The 18701-nt window shown below is 44.2% G+C and overlaps 1 protein-coding gene across 6 annotated transcripts in view; it reads right to left on the reverse strand.

Annotated features, from left to right (window-relative positions):
- VEGFC (vascular endothelial growth factor C) overlaps positions 1-18701 on the reverse strand; it is a 182461-nt gene that overhangs the window by 137593 nt on the left and 26167 nt on the right. For 2 of the 6 annotated variants that reach the window (XM_033942895.1, XM_033942908.1), the window contains one exon: positions 9811-9834. The exons of the other annotated variants lie outside the window; for them this stretch is intronic. In XM_033942895.1, the coding sequence (XP_033798786.1) occupies positions 9811-9834 (24 nt within the window). The remainder of the gene's footprint in view (positions 1-9810; positions 9835-18701) is intronic. 6 annotated transcript variants of the gene reach the window in all.

Genomic DNA, 18701 nt, shown 5'->3' on the forward strand with positions numbered 1-18701 from the left:
GCAAAGAAAGACTTATTCTACTACTATTTATCATTTCTACAGCGTGAAAGGCATACGCATCACTGTACATTTAACATACGACTGACCCTGCTCAAAAGTTAACGGTATCCTCTCTAAAACATCGGAGGTGACCAGTGGAGTACTGCAGGGCTCAGTCTTGGGCCCGCTCCTTTTCAACATATTCATAGGTGACCTAACTCAGGGGCTTCAAGGTAAGGTAATGTTATTCGCTGACGACGCCAAACTATGCAATATAGTGAGAGATGGCAATTCACCGGATAGTATGACACAGGACCTACATTTGTTGGAACTTTGCCTCGACCTGGCAGCTGGGCTTCAACAATAAGAAATGCAAGATCATACACCTCGGCAGCAGAAATCTGTGCAGAACTTACACCTTGAATGGTGAGATCTTAGCTAGAACTTAAACAGAACGAGACTTGGGAGTGATCATCAGCGCAGACATGAAAACTGCTGATCATGTGGAGAAGGCTTCATCTAAGGCAAGACAGTTAGGTTGCATCCGCAGGAGTTTCGTCAGCCGGAAGCCTGAAGTCATAATGCCATTATACAGAACCATGGTGAGGCCTCATTTGGAATACTGTGTGCAATTCTGGAGGCCACACTACCGAAAAGATGTGCTGAGAGTAGAGTCGGTGCAACGATTGGCCACCAGGATGGTCTCGGGGCTCAAGAATCTATCGTACGAGGAAAGGTTGAAAAATTTGCGGCTGTACTCACTCGAGGAACGTAGGGAGAGAGGAGACATGATCGAGATGTTTAAGTATATTACCGGCCGTATTGAGATGGAAGAAGAGATTCTCTTTCTCAAAGACCCTCAGCCACAAGAAGGCATCCGCTCAAACTCAGGGGTGGGAAATTTCATGGCGACACCAGGAAATATTTCTTCACCGAGAGAGTGGTTGATCCTTGGAACGAGCTCCCGGTGCAGGTGATCGAGGCAGACAGTGTGCAAGAATTTAAGAGCAAATGTGGGATCCCTTAGAGCAGGGGTGTCAAAGTCCCTCCTCGAGGGCCGTAATCCAGTCGGGTTTTCAGGATTTCCCCAATGAATATGCATTGAAAGCAGTGCATGCACATAGATCTCATGCATATTCATTGGGGAAATCCTGAAGACCTGACTGGATTCCGGCCCTCGAGGACCGACTTTGACACCTGTGCCTTAGAGGGTTAAGCCAAGGGAACCTGTCACCAGGAGTGGGATCCCTAGGATAGTAGACTTGGAGGTGGGTCAGTAGAGTGGGCAGACCTGATGGGCTATGGCCCTTATCTGCCGTCATCTTCTATGTTTCTATGTTTCTAACCTAATTAGGCAGACATGACATCTCAGGGTTGGGGAGATTATGGTAGAGGAAATGACCTGCAACGTGATTGCAATAAACACTCTGCCTTCTGCAACCAAGAAGCTCCTCTTCTGCTACTGCTTCCTGTCCCTGTACAGACAGAAAGCAGTAGATAAAAGAAAGTTTCCAGGTCGCTGAAGACAGTGTTTACTTCAGTTATGCTGCCGACGGTCTGAAGACTTACAGCAGCGCCAGGTGAGGAAGCACGATATCCTTGGGGGAGGGGGGTAAGAGATGCTGTATTGCAGGGATGGGGAGGAATGGAAGGGGCAGATAAAGATGCCAGACCACTGGAGGGGGAAGAGAGAGATGTCAGACCAGGGAAAGGAAAGAGGAGGGAGGGAGGGATTCCAGACTAAGGCAGGGGAAGGGAAAGACAGAGATGTCAGACCACAGGAGGGGAGAAACAGATGTCGGACTATAGGAGAGGACAAGAAGAGAAGATGGTACATAGGGATAGACGAGAAAAGAAGAGAGAGGGAGGACATGGTGCACAGGGATGGGAAAGGGAAGAGAGATGGAAGAAATGCTTTTTATGGATAGATGGGAATAGGGGAAAAGAAAGAGAGAGGAATGGCACACATGGATGAGGATGGGCAGAGAGAGGGAAGAGATAGTGTGCATGGATAAATGGGAAGGGAAGACATGGAAAAGTGGAAAGAACAATGGAAGAAAGCTGAACATTAAAAATTAATGCCAACGATGTAAGGCAGAAAGTGAAGGAGATAAAACAGAAAATGGATAAGAAAGCCTTGGAGATAAAGTTAAGAGCACATACAGAAGGAAGTGCAACCAGAGACTGGGAAAAGATGAGTAGAAAAATAAAAATCGCCAGACAACAAAGGTAGGAAAAGTGATTTTATTTTCAATTTAGTGATTGAAATCTGTCAGTTTTGAGAAGTTATATCTGCTGTCTATATTTTGAACTGTTCAGGAAGAAATGTATTTCTGTTTCTCTGTTGTACTGCACACAGAGTCTGGCATCTTATGGTTTCATTTGTGTATATTAGGTCTTTTAGTTTGTGGTCCTGTATTTGCACAGGGTTTATCTGTGTTCTGCATGTTTGACCAAAGCCAGGTGTTCTGGTAGGAATGAATGTCATAAAGCATTATTGGTGTCATGGCTTTAGTAGGAAGATATTTGTTTGCAGTCTGTCTAGGTTTTGAAAGGCCTTGAGCTTGGGGGCCTTTGCGCATGTTGATGTGATGACATCACATGCATGTGCGCATGAGTGTGATGTCATCATATCCATTCACATGCAGAGGCCCTCTAGACACGGGCTGGAGCTCAGAGAAAGAGACATGACGTTCTTGTGGGGGCGGGATTGGGGGCCGAACAGGGCGGGGCCAATTGTCCTTTTTTTTTTTAACAAGGAAATCTGGTAACCCTACCTAGAGCCAGTCCTGCATTAGACAAGGCACTGAGGTTGCCTATTTTTAAATGATTTCCTACTGGGGATGCCACATCCTTTTAAATTTTGAATACTGAAGAAAGTTTTCATAGCAAAGTGGCAATATAGAGTCTGACAATCCAAAAGCTTGAATAGAGTAAGCAAGATTTTAGAAATGTATATCAAAAAGGGGACAAGTATTGTAACAGGGTGTTAGTAAGAATGTGACTCTTCATATATGTACTTAGCCACTGCCTCAGCAGATTCCCAGTTTCAGAATATCATGCCTATCCCCCTACTTCCACCTTCCATCTTTCTAAGAGCATCCTCTTCCTTATTACCCTCCTATCCCTAATGAATATTTTAATTTCCAGGTATCAAATTTAAAAGTCCAGAGAAAAATGTCTAACTTATTTTACCATCTAAAGTCTACTAGGTCAGTAAATATACAACTTTTTAAATAAAATGACAGATGTATGAATGATACAGTAGCTAAGGTTGAAGCCGTGATGATTTGGATCACTCCCTACAAGTTTCAAACTTGCACTAATTTAAGCGTTCTTTTCTATGAAGTTAGGATGGAACAATATTTCTGCATTCTATTTCTATTACTCCATTATTTGATTGGCAGTCTCTAGAGAAAACACTGGCACTTATTTTATAAATTCCTTGCAACATGGCTCTCAAAAACAGCTGTAAAAATATAAATGTATTTAATTTTCCGGCATAGCAAACAGGAGAAATGTTAACAGCTCTTATAAAGATGTTATCAACGGCACATTTTAGATACTAAATCAAAACAGTTTTGAGAACCTGTACGATTTTCACAGCATGATTGTCATCAGTTACTTTCACATATGAGTAAGAATACAATCTACAAAATGTCTAATTCATGCACGCAGTTATGTATCCACAAATATTCAAACCCATGATTCTCCCCCTCCCCAGCTCTAAACAGGATAATCAGATCAACATGCAGTATACAGTACATTAATTTGTCTTTTGGAGATTTATTCAGTGTTAATGCTTTCTATATATGTGCTTAAATAATGCTCTCTTTTTCTGATCAAAAAGTTATGCTGAGAAACTCTGAGTACTTCCAGCCAGCTTTCTACATTCCTTCTGAGCTACTAGATCAATATTACTCAACTTTAGTCAAAAGGAATGTTCTCTTGCCTATTCCCTAGTTTTCTAGTCTCCTGTCCATTCCATGTTGCATTTCACTCATTTCCCCACCCCACCCCCAGATTCTTCTATTCATCCCTTTTCTTTTCTCTTACTCTTCAATTCAACTCTTTTTAACCTGTTTCCTGTTTATTTCTAACTTATTCATCAGATGAATGGAGGATGAAATGATTCTAGGTAACAAATCTTTCTTCATTTATGCCTTACATCAGGGCTTCTCAAATGGCAGACCACAGTCAGACTCCAGGGTCCTCCTATGCGAATTGAAGGGGTGCCATTTTTTTTCCCCACCAATGATGCTCCAGTGGTGTACTGACCCCCCTCCACTGGCCCCAGGCTCAGCATTCCCCCATATCTAATTCTCCCCCCCCCCCCCATCTTTAAATCATTTCCTTGCTCAGGTCTCTGGCAGAAGCAGCAATTCACACAGACCACTTGCTGAAGCTCAGAGCCTGCCCTCTGCTGCGCCCTGCCCTTGTAGAAGCAGGAAGTTGTGGTAGAAGGCTGCTCCTGTTTAAACTGGTGAAATAATGCTAAGGATATTTGCGCTTTTGTTTGAGATATCTAAGCCAAGACTGGCACCCTCTCTAAAGATGTACAGCACCCTTATTTTTCCACAATGGTATTTCTGAAGCCACTGCATCAGGGGATGAATACATCATCGAGAGAGGAAGACCTACCAATTTTTCTGCTGAAGATTTTTTGTCATATTAAGGAGCCTCTCTTCTGCTTCGCAAAACTGGAGCTGGCAAACTTGATTCTTCTGGATCCTTTGAACATCCATCTACACCCAAAACAGTCTTCCTGGTAATATGTTGGGCCCAAGTAAATGGCACATAGAGTACACGGGCATCCTTGTTAGCCTTCTTTCTCTCACTGGTTGGGTAGGGCCTGAAGCCTGGCTTTGACTGCACCACAAACCCATTGCATCAAAGCAGGAATTAATACAACTATCTATTTTTGTAAAAAGAAAAAAATAAACCTAAAGGAAAGCACTGGAAAAACAAAGAGAGAAAAACACTTTCACTCGGTAGAATGGAAAAACCAAAATCAAGGAGACTGCTATGCACATGCTTCACTAGTTCTAAGGTCTAGGAGAGCTGTTTTATCCCGGCACCACTGGATTACATGTGTACCCAATTCAGATCCACTTATTGATAGAAATCTTTGTACGACTAGAACAGCTCAAATTTAATGCATAGCATCCTCATAATACAGCAACTACAGGGTGTCTATATACTGAATTGTTAATATGAAGTTGATATTTGTACAATTTTATTTATGAATGCCAAGCATCACATGACCTTTCTTCACTTATGTCAAGACAGCTCACTAGCTATAAACTGCAAGGTCACAGTGTTAATAGGTTAATAAATATTAACTGTTTAACTTAACAAAAGCTCCATCTGCGTACTGATTCTGAACTTGATAATGAGTTCAAGATTCACTTTTTTTTTCATATTCAAAGAATGAAAAAAATGCATTATTGAAACCAGCACTAAACTTGTTCATATAGCACCTCCTGTGCACTCAGTTTAGAAATGGCATCACAGCTCCAGATGCCAGGAAAACCTCATCACCAAGAAGATAAATATAGAAATGAAAGAAAACTAATCTTCGGATGTCATTTTCTGTATGGATAGTTATAAGAACTGCTCTCGTTATAGTGGTACAATATCTGGTCTATATCCAAGAATGTAAGACCTTTGAAATTGAAGTGATTAAATATATTAAATATTTTGAGACCTACCAGACAGGATTTAACAAAAACTCTGGCTTCCTTTCAAAACTACAAATAAATTTAAACTGCTTTTTCACCTCTCGGTCTCCTACTTACCCTTCCATCCCTCCCCTCTTCCTGTGAAACTATCACAGAAATGCTTTCATGTTTCTCTTATATATATTATTATTTGTTAACATTTGCTCATTTCTGATCTGAAGAAGGGATTACCTTCTAAAGCTAATCATAAAATGCATTGAGTTAGTCCAATAAAAAAGGTACTACCTTATTTCCTTTGTTTTTGGTCTATATGCAAAAGCAATTATCTGGTTGGTATTCAAAAGCACTTATAAGGTCGGCAGTATTTCTGACTGTAAAACACTATTAAAATCCTGTGGGTCGCTGTAATGATGGTAAATTATCCAATTTGAAAACAGCAATCAATGCTGAAATGATTTTGCATGTAAATGAGTTTCGTGGAGGCCCGCCATAATCCCATCCAATCAGTCATTGGAGAAAGCGACTGACACATGTGCAGATCCAGCAGCAGAATCTTAAACAGCTGAGTAGCAGGGGAAGCCCTGAAGTAGCCTCCTGCTACTCAGCTGTTCAGAGCAGGAATAATAGGCGTTTTTTTGTTTGTTTTTTTTATTCGGCACAGATGTTGTCCGTGTGTTATACATGCACAATATCTGTTCCCATAAAATATTTTTTTTTTAAAAATTGTGCCAGGATTCCTACCCGCCCCCCTCCCCCAAAGATGTCTCGCTCCCCCACACATGAACTTAAAAAAAAAAAAATCAGCAGCGCAAAAGGGATGCCCTGGGAGAGGCTTAAGGCCCTGATTGGCCTTAGACCAGGGGTGCCCAATACGTCGATCGCGATCGACCGGTCGATTGGGAAGGCAATGCGAGTCGATCGTGGAGCCCATCCTGGGTTCCGTGATAGTCTCGTGTTGCCATCCCGATCGACCGACCGATCAGCCTTCCTCTCCCCGAGGTTCCCCACCGGTCTTCACTTCACACACACCCATTCTCGCTGCGCCCTTCTTTGCCCAACTGCCAGAACCCGTCTTCCCTCTCTCACTTTCTCCCGTAGACAATCTTTGATAGACTGGGGGATGATGTCACTTCCTTCGGGAGAAGGCGGGAGGGAGGTCTAGGGAAATCACGACCCTGGAGAGCTGAGCGCCGGCTCCCCCTAGCGGAATCGACAGAGCTGCCAGACTGGAGAAAGGTGGTCGGGAGCAGGAGGTGCTCTGCCCAAAAATGCAAGAACTGCTGCTGCTGCTCTAACGTCTTGAGCCTGAAAATGGGAAGTTGAAGGGGGAGGGCTACGCATTCTTGTAAGTGCCGTGCAGAAAGGAGACTGGAACGGCTCTCATGGAAGGATTTATAGACTGGCTTTTTCTTTTCCTCGGCCCTGGGCGTCCGGAGATTTGGGCCTGCAGAAGCCTCGCGCAGACCAGCATTCCTCTTCCCGATGTCAATTCCTCTCCGACTTCAGAATTGAAGGGGAGCGGACCGCTGTTCAGTGCAAGGCTTCGGCAGGGAGAGCTTGGGGCAGCGGTGTCTTGGAGGCCTGTTCCCCGGTGGCGGCGACAAATCTAGTGGCTTGGGGGAGGGCAGGGAGATGGAAAGAAAGTGGGCATGGAGAGAAAGAGAAAGAAAGAACAGGAGGCAGGGAGAAAGAAAGAAGGGGCAGGGAGAAAGAAATAAAAAGTTGGGGGAGAGAATGAGGTTTGGAGGAGAGAAAGCATATAGGAGGCTGATAGAAGGGAAGAAATATTGGATGCAGGAGTGGGCTGAAGTCAGAAGATGTCAGAAGAAGTAGTGCAGCCAGAGTGAAGTCAGAAGAAGTCAGAAGAAGAAAGTGCAACAAGAGACTCATGAAATCACCAGACAACAAAAGTAGGAAAAATTATTTTATTTTCAATTTAATGATCAAAATGTGTCCGTTTTGAGAATTTATATCTGCTGTCTATATTTTGCACTATGGCTCCCTTTTACTAAACCACAATAGTGGTTTTTAGCGCAAGGAGCCTATGAGCGTCGAGAGCAGCGTGGGCCATTCAGCGCAGCTCCCTGCGCTAAAAACTGCTATGTGTTTTAGTAAAAAGGGAGGGGGTATATTTGTCTATTTTTGTATGGCTGTTATTGAGGTGACATTGCATAGAGTCATCTGCCTTGACCTGTTTGAAAAAAAACCGGAATATGAATGATAATTAACATTTTCTCTGCCTTTCAGTGTGCTTTGTGGGGTTTTTAAAAATTATTTTATTGTTGGTAGATCAATTCTGGAGGCCACACTACCGGAAAAAAGTGCGGCGAATTGAGTCGGTTCAGCGAATGGCCACCAGGATGGTCTCGAGGCTCAGGGATCTCACGTATGAAGAAAGGCTAAATAAATTGCAGCTGTACTCACTAGAGGAACGAAGAGAGAGGGGGGACATGATTGAGACGTTCAAATATGTCACGGGCCGTATCGAGGTGGAAGATGATATCTTCTGTCCTATAGGTCCTTCGACCACCAGAGGGCATCCGCTGAAAATCAGGGGAGGGAAATTTCGAGGTGATTCCAAGAAATACTTCTTCACAGAAAGGGTGGTCGATCACTGGAACAGTCTACCTCTGCAGGTGATTGAGGCCAGCAGCGTGTCAGATTTTAAGAGAAAATGGGACATTCACGTGGGATCTCTAAGGGAGTAAAGTCAGGGGGGTGGGTCATTAGAGTGGGCAGACTCGATGGGCTATAGCCCTTTTCTGCCGTCATATTCTATGTTTCTATCATTTTGACTTGGTCATTTTAAAAGTAGCTCGCAAGCCCAAAAAGTGTGGGCACCCCTGCCTTAGACCCTCCTCTGGTAGGGGCTTTAAGCAACTGAACCAATCAGAATCTTAGGCCCCTCTCAGTGCATCCCTTTAGCCCTGCTGATTTTTTTTTTAAAGTTCATTGGTGGGGGACGGAGCCATCATCGGGGGGGGGGGGGAGGAGGGGGGATCCTGGCACAATTTTTTTTTAAAATGGGGACAGGATGCACTGGGAAGAGAAAGGACTGCCTTTGATAGCGGGGGGAAGGGGGGTAATATGTATTATCTCTTATCTTTTAAATTTTGGGGGCATGGAGAGGGGAATAAAAATAGTGTATTTTATTATTGTCTACCTGGGGGAAGGGGGGCATGGTGATAGTAGTTAAATTTCTTTTTTGGGGAGGCATACAGAGTGTGGTACAGTGGTTAAAGCAACAGCCTCAGCACCCTGAGGTTGGGGGTTCAAACCCACACTGCTCCTTGTAACCCCTGGGCAAGACACCTAATCTCCCATTGCCCCAGGAAAAATGCTTGAGTACCTGATTAAATTCATGTAAACTGTTCTGAACTCCCATGGGAGAATGGTATAGAAAAATTGAATAGATAAATAAATTTTGAAGAGGCAGGCCTGCTGGCAAGAGGGCGAGGGATTTGGGGGGGGAGTCCAGGTAGCTGAAGCAGGAGAGAATGGGCATCCCTCCTGCTCTGTCAATTTTTTTTTTTTTTGTTCAGGAGTGGGGGTCAGGGAGGGGCACCGTCACAAAATTTTTTAAATATTTTTTTTCAAATGAGGACACACACATCTGTGCCCATGAAAAATAGTTTTTAAGGCTGTGCTTTAACACTACCTGCACCGCCAGACCTGTCAGAGATTTCAGAGCATTAAAAAAAAGATGCTTCATTCTGTGAATCTGGGCGTTGATCAGAGTGCTCATTTTAATATTGATGAGCTCATTGTAATCCATTTACATACATTTATTGGAGGCTGCTACAAACCACAGAAAAGACCATGATTTGCCATTTTAGGTATCTATAGCTGAAATACTTTATATTAAACAGGTTAAAATTGATTTAGCAGCGATCATTACACGTACAGTGAGTTTTAAGCATATGGGTCTGAGTGTTTTGTTTGGGGGGGTTTCAGATCCATGTGAACCCTATTTCATATAGAACTCAAAACAACTAAGTCAGAACATACTCAGTTCTGTTGGTATTGCAGGAAAGTACGTGCTGACAAAGCTTTTTCTAAAATATAAACAAGAATACATGTGTTTTGCAGGAGAAGCAGACATTTCACAGAGATATACAGTATATGTTGGAAAAAAATGAATGGCACAAACCTGGCAGCTTCTATGTGAAGGTATCTGCATTTAAAAACATAACAAGGCAATTTTTTAAAAAAATTTACATGTGTAGTTTAAGTGCTGTCAACTAGGTAGTGAGACTGCAAATTTTAACATGGAAATATACTCCCATAACCCCTTGTGTAAACCCCTGGCCAAAATGAGCACATTTTAGGATTTTTTTTTATTTTTTTTTTTTTTTTGGGGGGGGGGATTAAAATCTATAATAACCCTGAAATCAAATCAAATACAACAGGTAAAATGGATCAGATTTTTTTGCAAGGATTTCTTTCTTTTTATTGCCAATAGGGTATAAACTAAATTCACTGAATATCTGTAATGAACTTGATCAAGTAGAAAAGAGCAACTACATATAAGGCATATTTTTAAACTTCATACCAGTTAAATCAAACTATTTTACTTGTTTTATTATGTCTGTATATGGGGAGGACATTCTCCTGTTTGCAGCTAAAAGCATATACAGACTTTCATATTGCTTATAAGTTAGATCCAGAATGGAATGGAATTATTTAAGCCACAGTAAGAAAAGAGATTTATGGGGGTATGGTTTGGAGGAATACATTTCATTTTCAAATATAAGCATAATATTTTACTCTTATTTATATGAACACATGTGTGTGGACACATTTAACATTTCCAAAGTGATCACCAAAAGCTAGATGTGAGAAGTCCAAAAAGACATTTATGTTAACTCTGTTTTATAAAAGCAACATAAGTGCTCAAATGCTGATGCACAAATCTAAACTTATGTCTATTTTATAAAACAATTGAACAACAAAAAACCAAAAAGAGGAGTACTGAAAATATATCAAGAGAACGAGTCTCCCCTGACCCAAAAAGAGGGGTGAAGGGAAGAGACAGCCCAACAGGAACAACCTACCGCAACCAACCAACAACCAAATTTTTAAGGTGAAAGGGAAGCCTTCAGTCTCACAGCCTACAATGGGAACACGTCCCTAATATACCAGCTGTCACAGTCATATATCCCCGGGCTAACCCGTATGAAAATTTAACATAGTTGAATTAGTGCACAAACCAGTGTGCTAAAAGTGAAAAAAGCACAGTTACTTACCGTAACAGTTGTTTTCCAGGGACAGCAGGCAGATATTCCCACACATGGGTGACGTCACTGACGGAGCCCCGCAGCGGACAACCTCGAAAGCAAACTTGCTTGAAGATCTCGATCTTTCGAGCACTGTACCGCGCATGCGCGCGTGCCTTCCCGCCCGAACTAGGGGGCGCATCTCCTGAGAGGATCCTCAGTTCAGATACCTAGCCAAGAAGCCAACCAGGTGAGGTGGGAGGGTTGTGGGAATATCTGCCTGCTGTCCCTGGATAATAACTGTTACGGTAAGTAACTGTGCTTTATCTCAGGACAAGCAGGCAGCATATTCCCACACATGGGTGACCTCCAAGCTAAGTAAAAAGGGATGGAGGGAAGTTGGCAATTTACGAAAAAGATTTTGCAAAACAGGTTGGCCAAAGTGGCCATCCCTCCTGGATAAGGAATCCAGACAATAAAGAGAGGTGAAAGTATGAACCAAGGACCAAGTGGCAGCTTTGCAGATTTCCTCAATAGGATTGATCGAAGGAAAGCTACAGATGCCGCCATAGCTCTAACTTTGTGGCCCGTCACTCGACCTTGCAGAGGAAGACCAGCCTGAGTGTAGCAGAAAGAAATACAAGTAGCCATCCAGTTGGAGATTGTGCGTTTTGATATAGGACGTCCCAACTTGTTTGGATCAAATGAGATGAAAAGTTGAGGAGATGTTCTGTGAAGTTGAGTGCGTTGGAGGTAGAAAGCCAAAGCACGTTTACAGTCCAAGGTATGAAGAGCAGCTTCTCCAGGATGAGAATGAAGCTTTGGAAAAAACACAGGTAGAACAATAGACTGATGTGAAATTCTGAAACAACTTTAGGTAAGAATTTAGGATGAGTACGGAGGACCACCTTGTCATGGTGAAAAACTGTGAAGGGTGGATCTGCAACTAAAGCTTGTAGCTCACTGACTCTTCGAGCAGAAGTGAGAGCAATCAAAAACACAGCTTTCCAAGTGAGATACTTGAGGTGGGCTTTGTCAAGCGGTTCAAAAGGAGGTTTCATAAGTTGAGCTAGAACAACATTGAGATCCCAAACCACTGGAGGTGGTTTAAGCGGTGGATGGAGATTGAGAAGTCCTTTCATAAAGCGAGAAACGATAGGATGTGCAGAAAGGGGTTTTCCATCCAAAGGCTGATGAAAAGCAGCTATAGCACTAAGATGGACTCGAATAGATGTAGTTTGAAGTCCAGATTGTGATAAATGAAGTAAGTAGTCCAGAACGGATGTCAAGGAGGAAGATCTGGGTGGCAAGTGACGTGTAGAACACCAAGCAGAGAATCTAGTCCACTTCTGGCCATAACATTGTCTAGTTGATGGTTTTCTGGAAGCAAGTAAGATATCTTGAACAGACGGAGAGAATTGAGAAAAGTCTGTTATGCAGAAAGGTACCAAGCTGTTAAATGTAGAGACTGCAGATTGGGATGAAGCAAGGATCCGTGACTCTGCGTGAGTAGAGAGGGAAATACTGGTAGAAGAAGAGGCTCCCTGGTGTTGAGTTGAAGTAGAAGGGAGAACCAAGGTTGTCTGGGCCACCGAGGAGCTATCAGAATCATGGTGGCATGTTCTGACTTCAGTTTGACTAGAGTCTTGAGAATCAGAGGAAACGGAGGAAAAGCATAAAGGAACTGATTCCTCCAGTCCAGTAGAAACGCATCCGCTTCGAGACATTGAGGGGCATAGATGCGGGAGCAAAATTGAGGCAGTTTGAAGTTGAGAGGTGACGCAAACAGATCTATCTGTGGAGTTCCCCAACGGGCAAAGATTTGGCGAAGAGTAGGAGAATTGAGTGTCCATTCGTGAGGCTGTAGAAGACGACTCAATTTGTCCGCCAAATAATTGTGTTGACCCTGAATATAAACAGCTCTGAGGAAGATGTTGTGAAGAATTGCCCAATGCCACAATTTCAGAGCTTCTTGACAGAGGGAGTGAGAGCCCGTCCCTCCCTGTTTGTTGACATAATACATGGCTACCTGGTTGTCGGTACGTACAAGAATCACCATGTCATGAAGGAGATGTTGAAAAGCTTTGAGAGCATAGAATATCGCTCTGAGTTCCAACAGATTGATATGACACCGACGGTCTGCTTGAGTCCAGAGACCCTGAGTGCGAAGACCGTCCACATGAGCTCCCCATGCGTACATTGATGAGTCGGTTGTGAGGACTTTCTGATGAGGAAGAGGGTGGAACAGCAAGCCTCTGGAAAGATTTAAAGAGAGCATCCACCAACGGAGAGACTTCCGCAATGAAGGAGTTATGAAAATCAGTCGAGTTGGTGGATCCACTGATTGCTGCCATTGGGATGCCAGTGTCCATTGAGGAATACGAAGGTGAAGTCTGGCAAAAGGAATCACATGAACTGTAGAAGCCATGTGACCGAGCAGAACCATCATCTTTCGTGCTGGAACAGTTGAAAGTTGGAAGAGTTGTTGAGAAATCTGAAGCAGGGCGTCCTGACGTGGTTGTGGAAGGTATGCTCTCAGATTGATAGTGTCCAGAGTTGCTCCTATGAACTGGAGAGACTGAGAAGGAGTCAACTGAGATTTGGGAAAGTTGATGTGAAATCCCAAACTTTGTAGAAAAAGAATAGTCTGTTGGGTCGCTGCAATAACCCCTGAAAAAGAGGGAGCCTTGATGAGCCAGTCGTCTAGGTATGGAAATACTTGGAGACCCTGGTTGCGAAGAGCTGCAGCCACGACCACGAGACATTTTGTGAAAACCCTGGGAGAAGAAGCCAATCCGAAGGGGAGAACTCGGTACTGCAGATGAAGGCTTCCTACTTGGAATCTGAGGTACTTGCGAAATGCTGGATGAATAGGGATATGAGTATACGCCTCTTTGAGATCGAGGGAACACATCCAATCCCCTTGGTCCATTAAGGAATATAAAGTTGGCAGTGTGAGCATTCGAAATTTTTCTTTGACTAGATATTTGTTGAGAGCTCTGAGATCCAGGATCGGTCGCAAATCCCCTGTCTTTTTGGGAACTAGAAAATAACGGGAGTAGAATCCCAAGTTCCTTTGGGAAAGAGGAACTTCCTCCACAGCTCGTTGGAGAAGCAGAGCTCGAGCTTCTTGGAAAAGAAGGGGAAGATGCGACTGATTGGAAGGACACTCTCTTGGATGGCGATCTGGAGGCACCTGAAGGAGCCGAAGAGAGTATCCCTCTCGTAGGATGGTAAGCACCCAGAGATCTGATGTAATGAGCTCCCACTGGTGATAAAATGTGGAAAGGCGACCCCTTATGGGGAGGGGAGAATTTGGAAACAGAGAAATTTGAATGCTCATGTCGAGATTGTCAAAAAGACTGAGCAGGCTTGGTGGCAGCAGGAGTCTGAGATTTTTGTTGTCGCTGTTGTTGAGGAGGACGAGGAGGAGGAGGTCTTGAAAAAGCAGGAGTCGTTTTCTGAGGATAACGACGTGGAGTCTGTTTGAAACCTCTAGTTGGTGCAGGTTTAGGTTTTGGTCGAATGAGGGAAGCAAAAGAGCGTTCATGTTCTGAAAGACGCTTGGTAGCTGCCTCAATAGAGTCATCAAATAATTCATTTCCCTGACAAGGTAGATTTGCCAATCTATCTTGAAGGTTGGGTACCATGTCCACAATACGTAACCATGCTAAACGACGCATGGCTACAGCAAAGGCCGATACTCGAGACGAGAGTTCAAATGCATCATATGAGGCTTGTAACATGAAGAGTCATAATTGAGAAAGAGTCTTAAGGATGAGTTTAAATTCTGAAAGACGAGTGGTAGAGATATCTGGGTAAAAAGATGGTAAAATCTTCAGAAAATGGTTGAAGTAGGACGTAAAGATGTAGCTGTAATTAAGAACTCTATTTGCCATCATAGAGTTTTGGTATAAACGGCGACCAAACTTATCCATGGTACGACCTTCTCTACCTGGAGGAACTGAAGCATAGATTTTAGAAGGATGTGCTTTCTTTAAAGAGGATTCTACTACCAGGGATTGATGAGATAGTTGAGACTTTTCATAACCTTTACATGGAACTGTTCGATAACGGGATTCCAATTTAGATGGAATGGCAGTGATGGAATAAGGAGTCTCCATATTACGAACAAAGGTTTGTTTCAGAACAGGAGTCATAGGTAATCTGAGGGACTCTTTCGGTGGATGAGGAAGCTCCATATCTGCTAAATATTCAGGAGTATATTTAGAATCTGAATGAAGATCCAGTTTGAGAGCTTTTCCCATATCAAAAATAAATTTGGCAAAAGAAATGGATTTGGAATCAGACGCTTCCTCAGGAGATACACTGCGAGATTTAGGAAGAGCTGAGTATGAGGGAGAAGCCTCTCTAGAATATGGTGAAAGTGGTTCTGAGTCTAGATGTAGAGTCACAGAAGAAGCTGCACTATGAGGTGGAGTAAGAGAATGTTTTCTCTTCAGGCTCCTGGATGGAGAAGTACCAGGTGTACGTGGTACAGAATGAGTCGAGGTCTGTGGTGAGCTGTCTCGACGGGGTGGCTTCGATGGTGGAGTCTTCGGTCGAGAAGGACTTCGAGTCGATGCGCGATGGTGTCGAGATCTGTGCTTCTGCTTCGAAGAATGAGGCAGAGAAGTCTCGGTATCCAATGTCGAAGACTCCCTCCGAAGCTTGGGAGCAATAGGTCTCGAATGCTTCGACCGGTGCTTCGGAGGAGGCGAGTCTGGAGAAGAATCAGACGAAGAAATTTTCTTCGGTGTCCTGGATTGGCCTCGAGATACTGGAAGCTCTGGTTGTGTGACAGGCTGATCAGTCCGAGGCAAGGTCGAGGACGGAACCAATTGAGCCACTAAGGAGGAAATCTGAGTGGTGAGTATAGATTTCAGCATGTCCTCCAGCATCGGCACCGAGACAGAAGATTCTGACCTCGTAGGTGCAGCAGTACGCTCCGAAGAGGGCGACCGCGAAGGTGAGTATTCCCTTATCTTGGAGGTACGCTTGGAAGATGGACGTGCAGAGGAGTCTGGTGGCTTCTTGGGTACGGTACCTGAAAGAGAACCCGGAGACTTACCCCCCATAGAAGACTTCGCAGATGGCACCGTCTTCGAGGGAACCGAAGCAGGTAAGGTTGAGGCCTTCGAGACCGAAGCTCCAGCCGGAGCCTGGGTCGAAGCCTTCGAGACCGTAGTCGTCGATGTCATCGGAGTCGAAGCCTTCGAGACCGGGGCAGCCGCCGAGGTCGAAGCAGAATCCGAAGGTTGCTCCATGTCTCCGAAAAGTTGAAAAAATTGAGCGCACCGGCGTCGAAAAGCCCGTGGAGTAAAAGTGAAACAACGGTGACAATCTTCTGAGGAATGAGTGGGACCCAGGCACTGTAGACAGCGGCAGTGGGGATCGGTGACCGAAATCACACGATTACACTGGCGACAACGTTTGAACCCGGTAAGAGGCCGGGACATGGAAAAAATAAAGTCCGTGTCGAACGAAAGGAGCAAATGGGCCTAGGCCCAAGGCTCACTGGCCGGACACGAAATCAAAGAAACAATTGAAACTTTTTTATTATTATTATTTTTTTTTTTTTTAAGAAAAGAAAACGAAAAAGAAATAGGAGAGCACAGCGACCGAACTTTACTGAAAGAAAAGAAACAGCCGCAGTGAAGAGAAGGCAATGCTGCAGAGATGTAGAAAAACGTGTCTTCTTGTCTCCGCGGAATTAAACGAACTGAGGATCCTCTCAGGAGATGCGCCCCCTAGTTCGGGTGGGAAGGCACGCGCGCATGCGCGGTACAGTGCTCGAAAGATCGAGATCTTCAAGCAAGTTTGCTTTCGAGGCTGTCCGCTGCGGGGCTCCGTCGGTGACATCACCCATGTGTGGGAATATGCTGCCTGCTTGTCCTGGGATAATATAAATGAATCATATCAATAAATAAGTTAGTTAGGCTGCCTCTGCCCCTCATCCAAGGATACAGTAGCGTCGAAAATCAGCCAAGCCGGCACAATCACAAGCTAAACAAAAAATTGGGGTACTTAGCTTCTCTGTAGAAATCTGGAGTAGGAGTATAGCCAGCATAAAATGAACCCGACCAACGGGGCTCCATTTCGAGGGAAAACCCCCTTCCTCAGGAACTAGCTATGCTATCACTGTATGCTCTCAAGTAACCAGCCAGAGAACAGTCAGGCGAAGTTGAAGATGGCGCTCGCTGTCTTAGATTTGGTTAATTCAGAAAATGTCATGATATTGGTGTAAGAGTTGGATATAGAAAATTTCCCTGTTTCATCTATGAATGATTCAGTCTAGTTGTACTATTGCTAGTGAAGTTGATTTAGGTGGTTGAAAATTGGAATGGAGAAAATGTGGGGCTTAAACAAAAGAAGGTTCCATGTTTTACAGCTTACAAGGTAGTTATTGTATATGAATATGACTAATGTGGAATTAAAAAATGTTGTCTATGAACATGACGACTAATTGTTTTGATTTCCACCCCTTCAGTGTTGTGGAGGCCTTGTATTGATGAGCAATACTTTAGTTGCTGACAGGGCAAGATTAAAGTTTTGGTGAGGCCTAGGCTAGAAAACACATTGTTCCTCTCTCTCACGACACTGTAACATAAAAATTTAAACTCCCACAAAAAATGTGCACATCACTATGATAGCTTTTACTCAGCCCTGTGGTATAATTGCACCCCCACCCTCTGATACCTAATATGTTTAGCTCATAATCCTAACCTGGCTTCAGAGGACTGTGAGGCCTGGATTCTGTAAACTGCATCCCGATTGTAGGCAGCTGTAGGTGTTCTACAGCTGTCTAATCAGCCAATCGGGATGCATGTTTTTTGGTTTTTTTTAAAAATGCTCCTCATGCAGGCCGCCTAAATTGAAGGTGCCTCCGGGAGCCTAGGGAAGCCGCTATACTTAATCGTTGCAAGTGATCTCCCTGCTGCAATTAGTATAGCAGCCGTGGCCACCAGTCTCCCCCCCCCCATATGAATGAGGCAGGAGGGATGCCCAATCCCTCCTGCTGAGAGACTCCCCCACCCGCCCTGATGATCGCCGACAGGAGGCTGCCCAACCCCTCCTGCCGGTAGGCCCCCCCACCTGACTATTGCAGCAGGAGGGTGCCCAACCACTCCTGTTGGCCCCCCCCCCTTGAACTCCCCATCCCTGAACCCCTCCAACAAAATGCCCCATCCCCCACTCCCCAGACCCCAACAACAAACCCCGGGCTCACCGAACAAGTTGGCTGGCCGGACGGGTCTATGCACTATCAGGCCGGCAGGCCCACATCTGTCCTATGGGCGAGGCCTTAACTACATGAGCCATCTCGGTTAGGCTCCCTCCTGCCGCGATCATATGTGTGAGGGGGCTGTCATCCGGCAGGAGGGGTTGGGCTCCCTCCTGCTGTGATTGTACTTATCACGATAAGTATAGCAGCCGCGTCTACAGTTAACTCGGTTCTATAACTGGCGTCTGTAACATGGACATCAGTTACAGAATTGAGTTTATTTTGGATGGGCCTAGGCCTGATTCTGTATAGGACGCCCTTCCCAGGCATCCTATACAGAATCCGGGCCTTAATATCTTCCTAGAACAGAGAAAGTTCCGTCAGATCCTAACAAGAAATCTTCAAATCTATTTTAAAAAAGGAACTTGAATCCAAATATTGCTGATCATTATCAACTAGTATCCAGTCTCCATTTTCTGGGTAAGATGATCGAGAATACCAAGAACATAAAGAGAACCAATTTTCCTAATGCTTAATATAGACATTCCATTACCCCAACCTGAACTGCATTCACTAATTAACAGCCATCCATCCCAGTCATAT

The sequence above is a fragment of the Geotrypetes seraphini genome, chromosome 1 (genome assembly GCF_902459505.1).
Source record: "Geotrypetes seraphini chromosome 1, aGeoSer1.1, whole genome shotgun sequence".
In the NCBI taxonomy this organism is placed as follows: domain Eukaryota; kingdom Metazoa; phylum Chordata; class Amphibia; order Gymnophiona; family Dermophiidae; genus Geotrypetes; species Geotrypetes seraphini.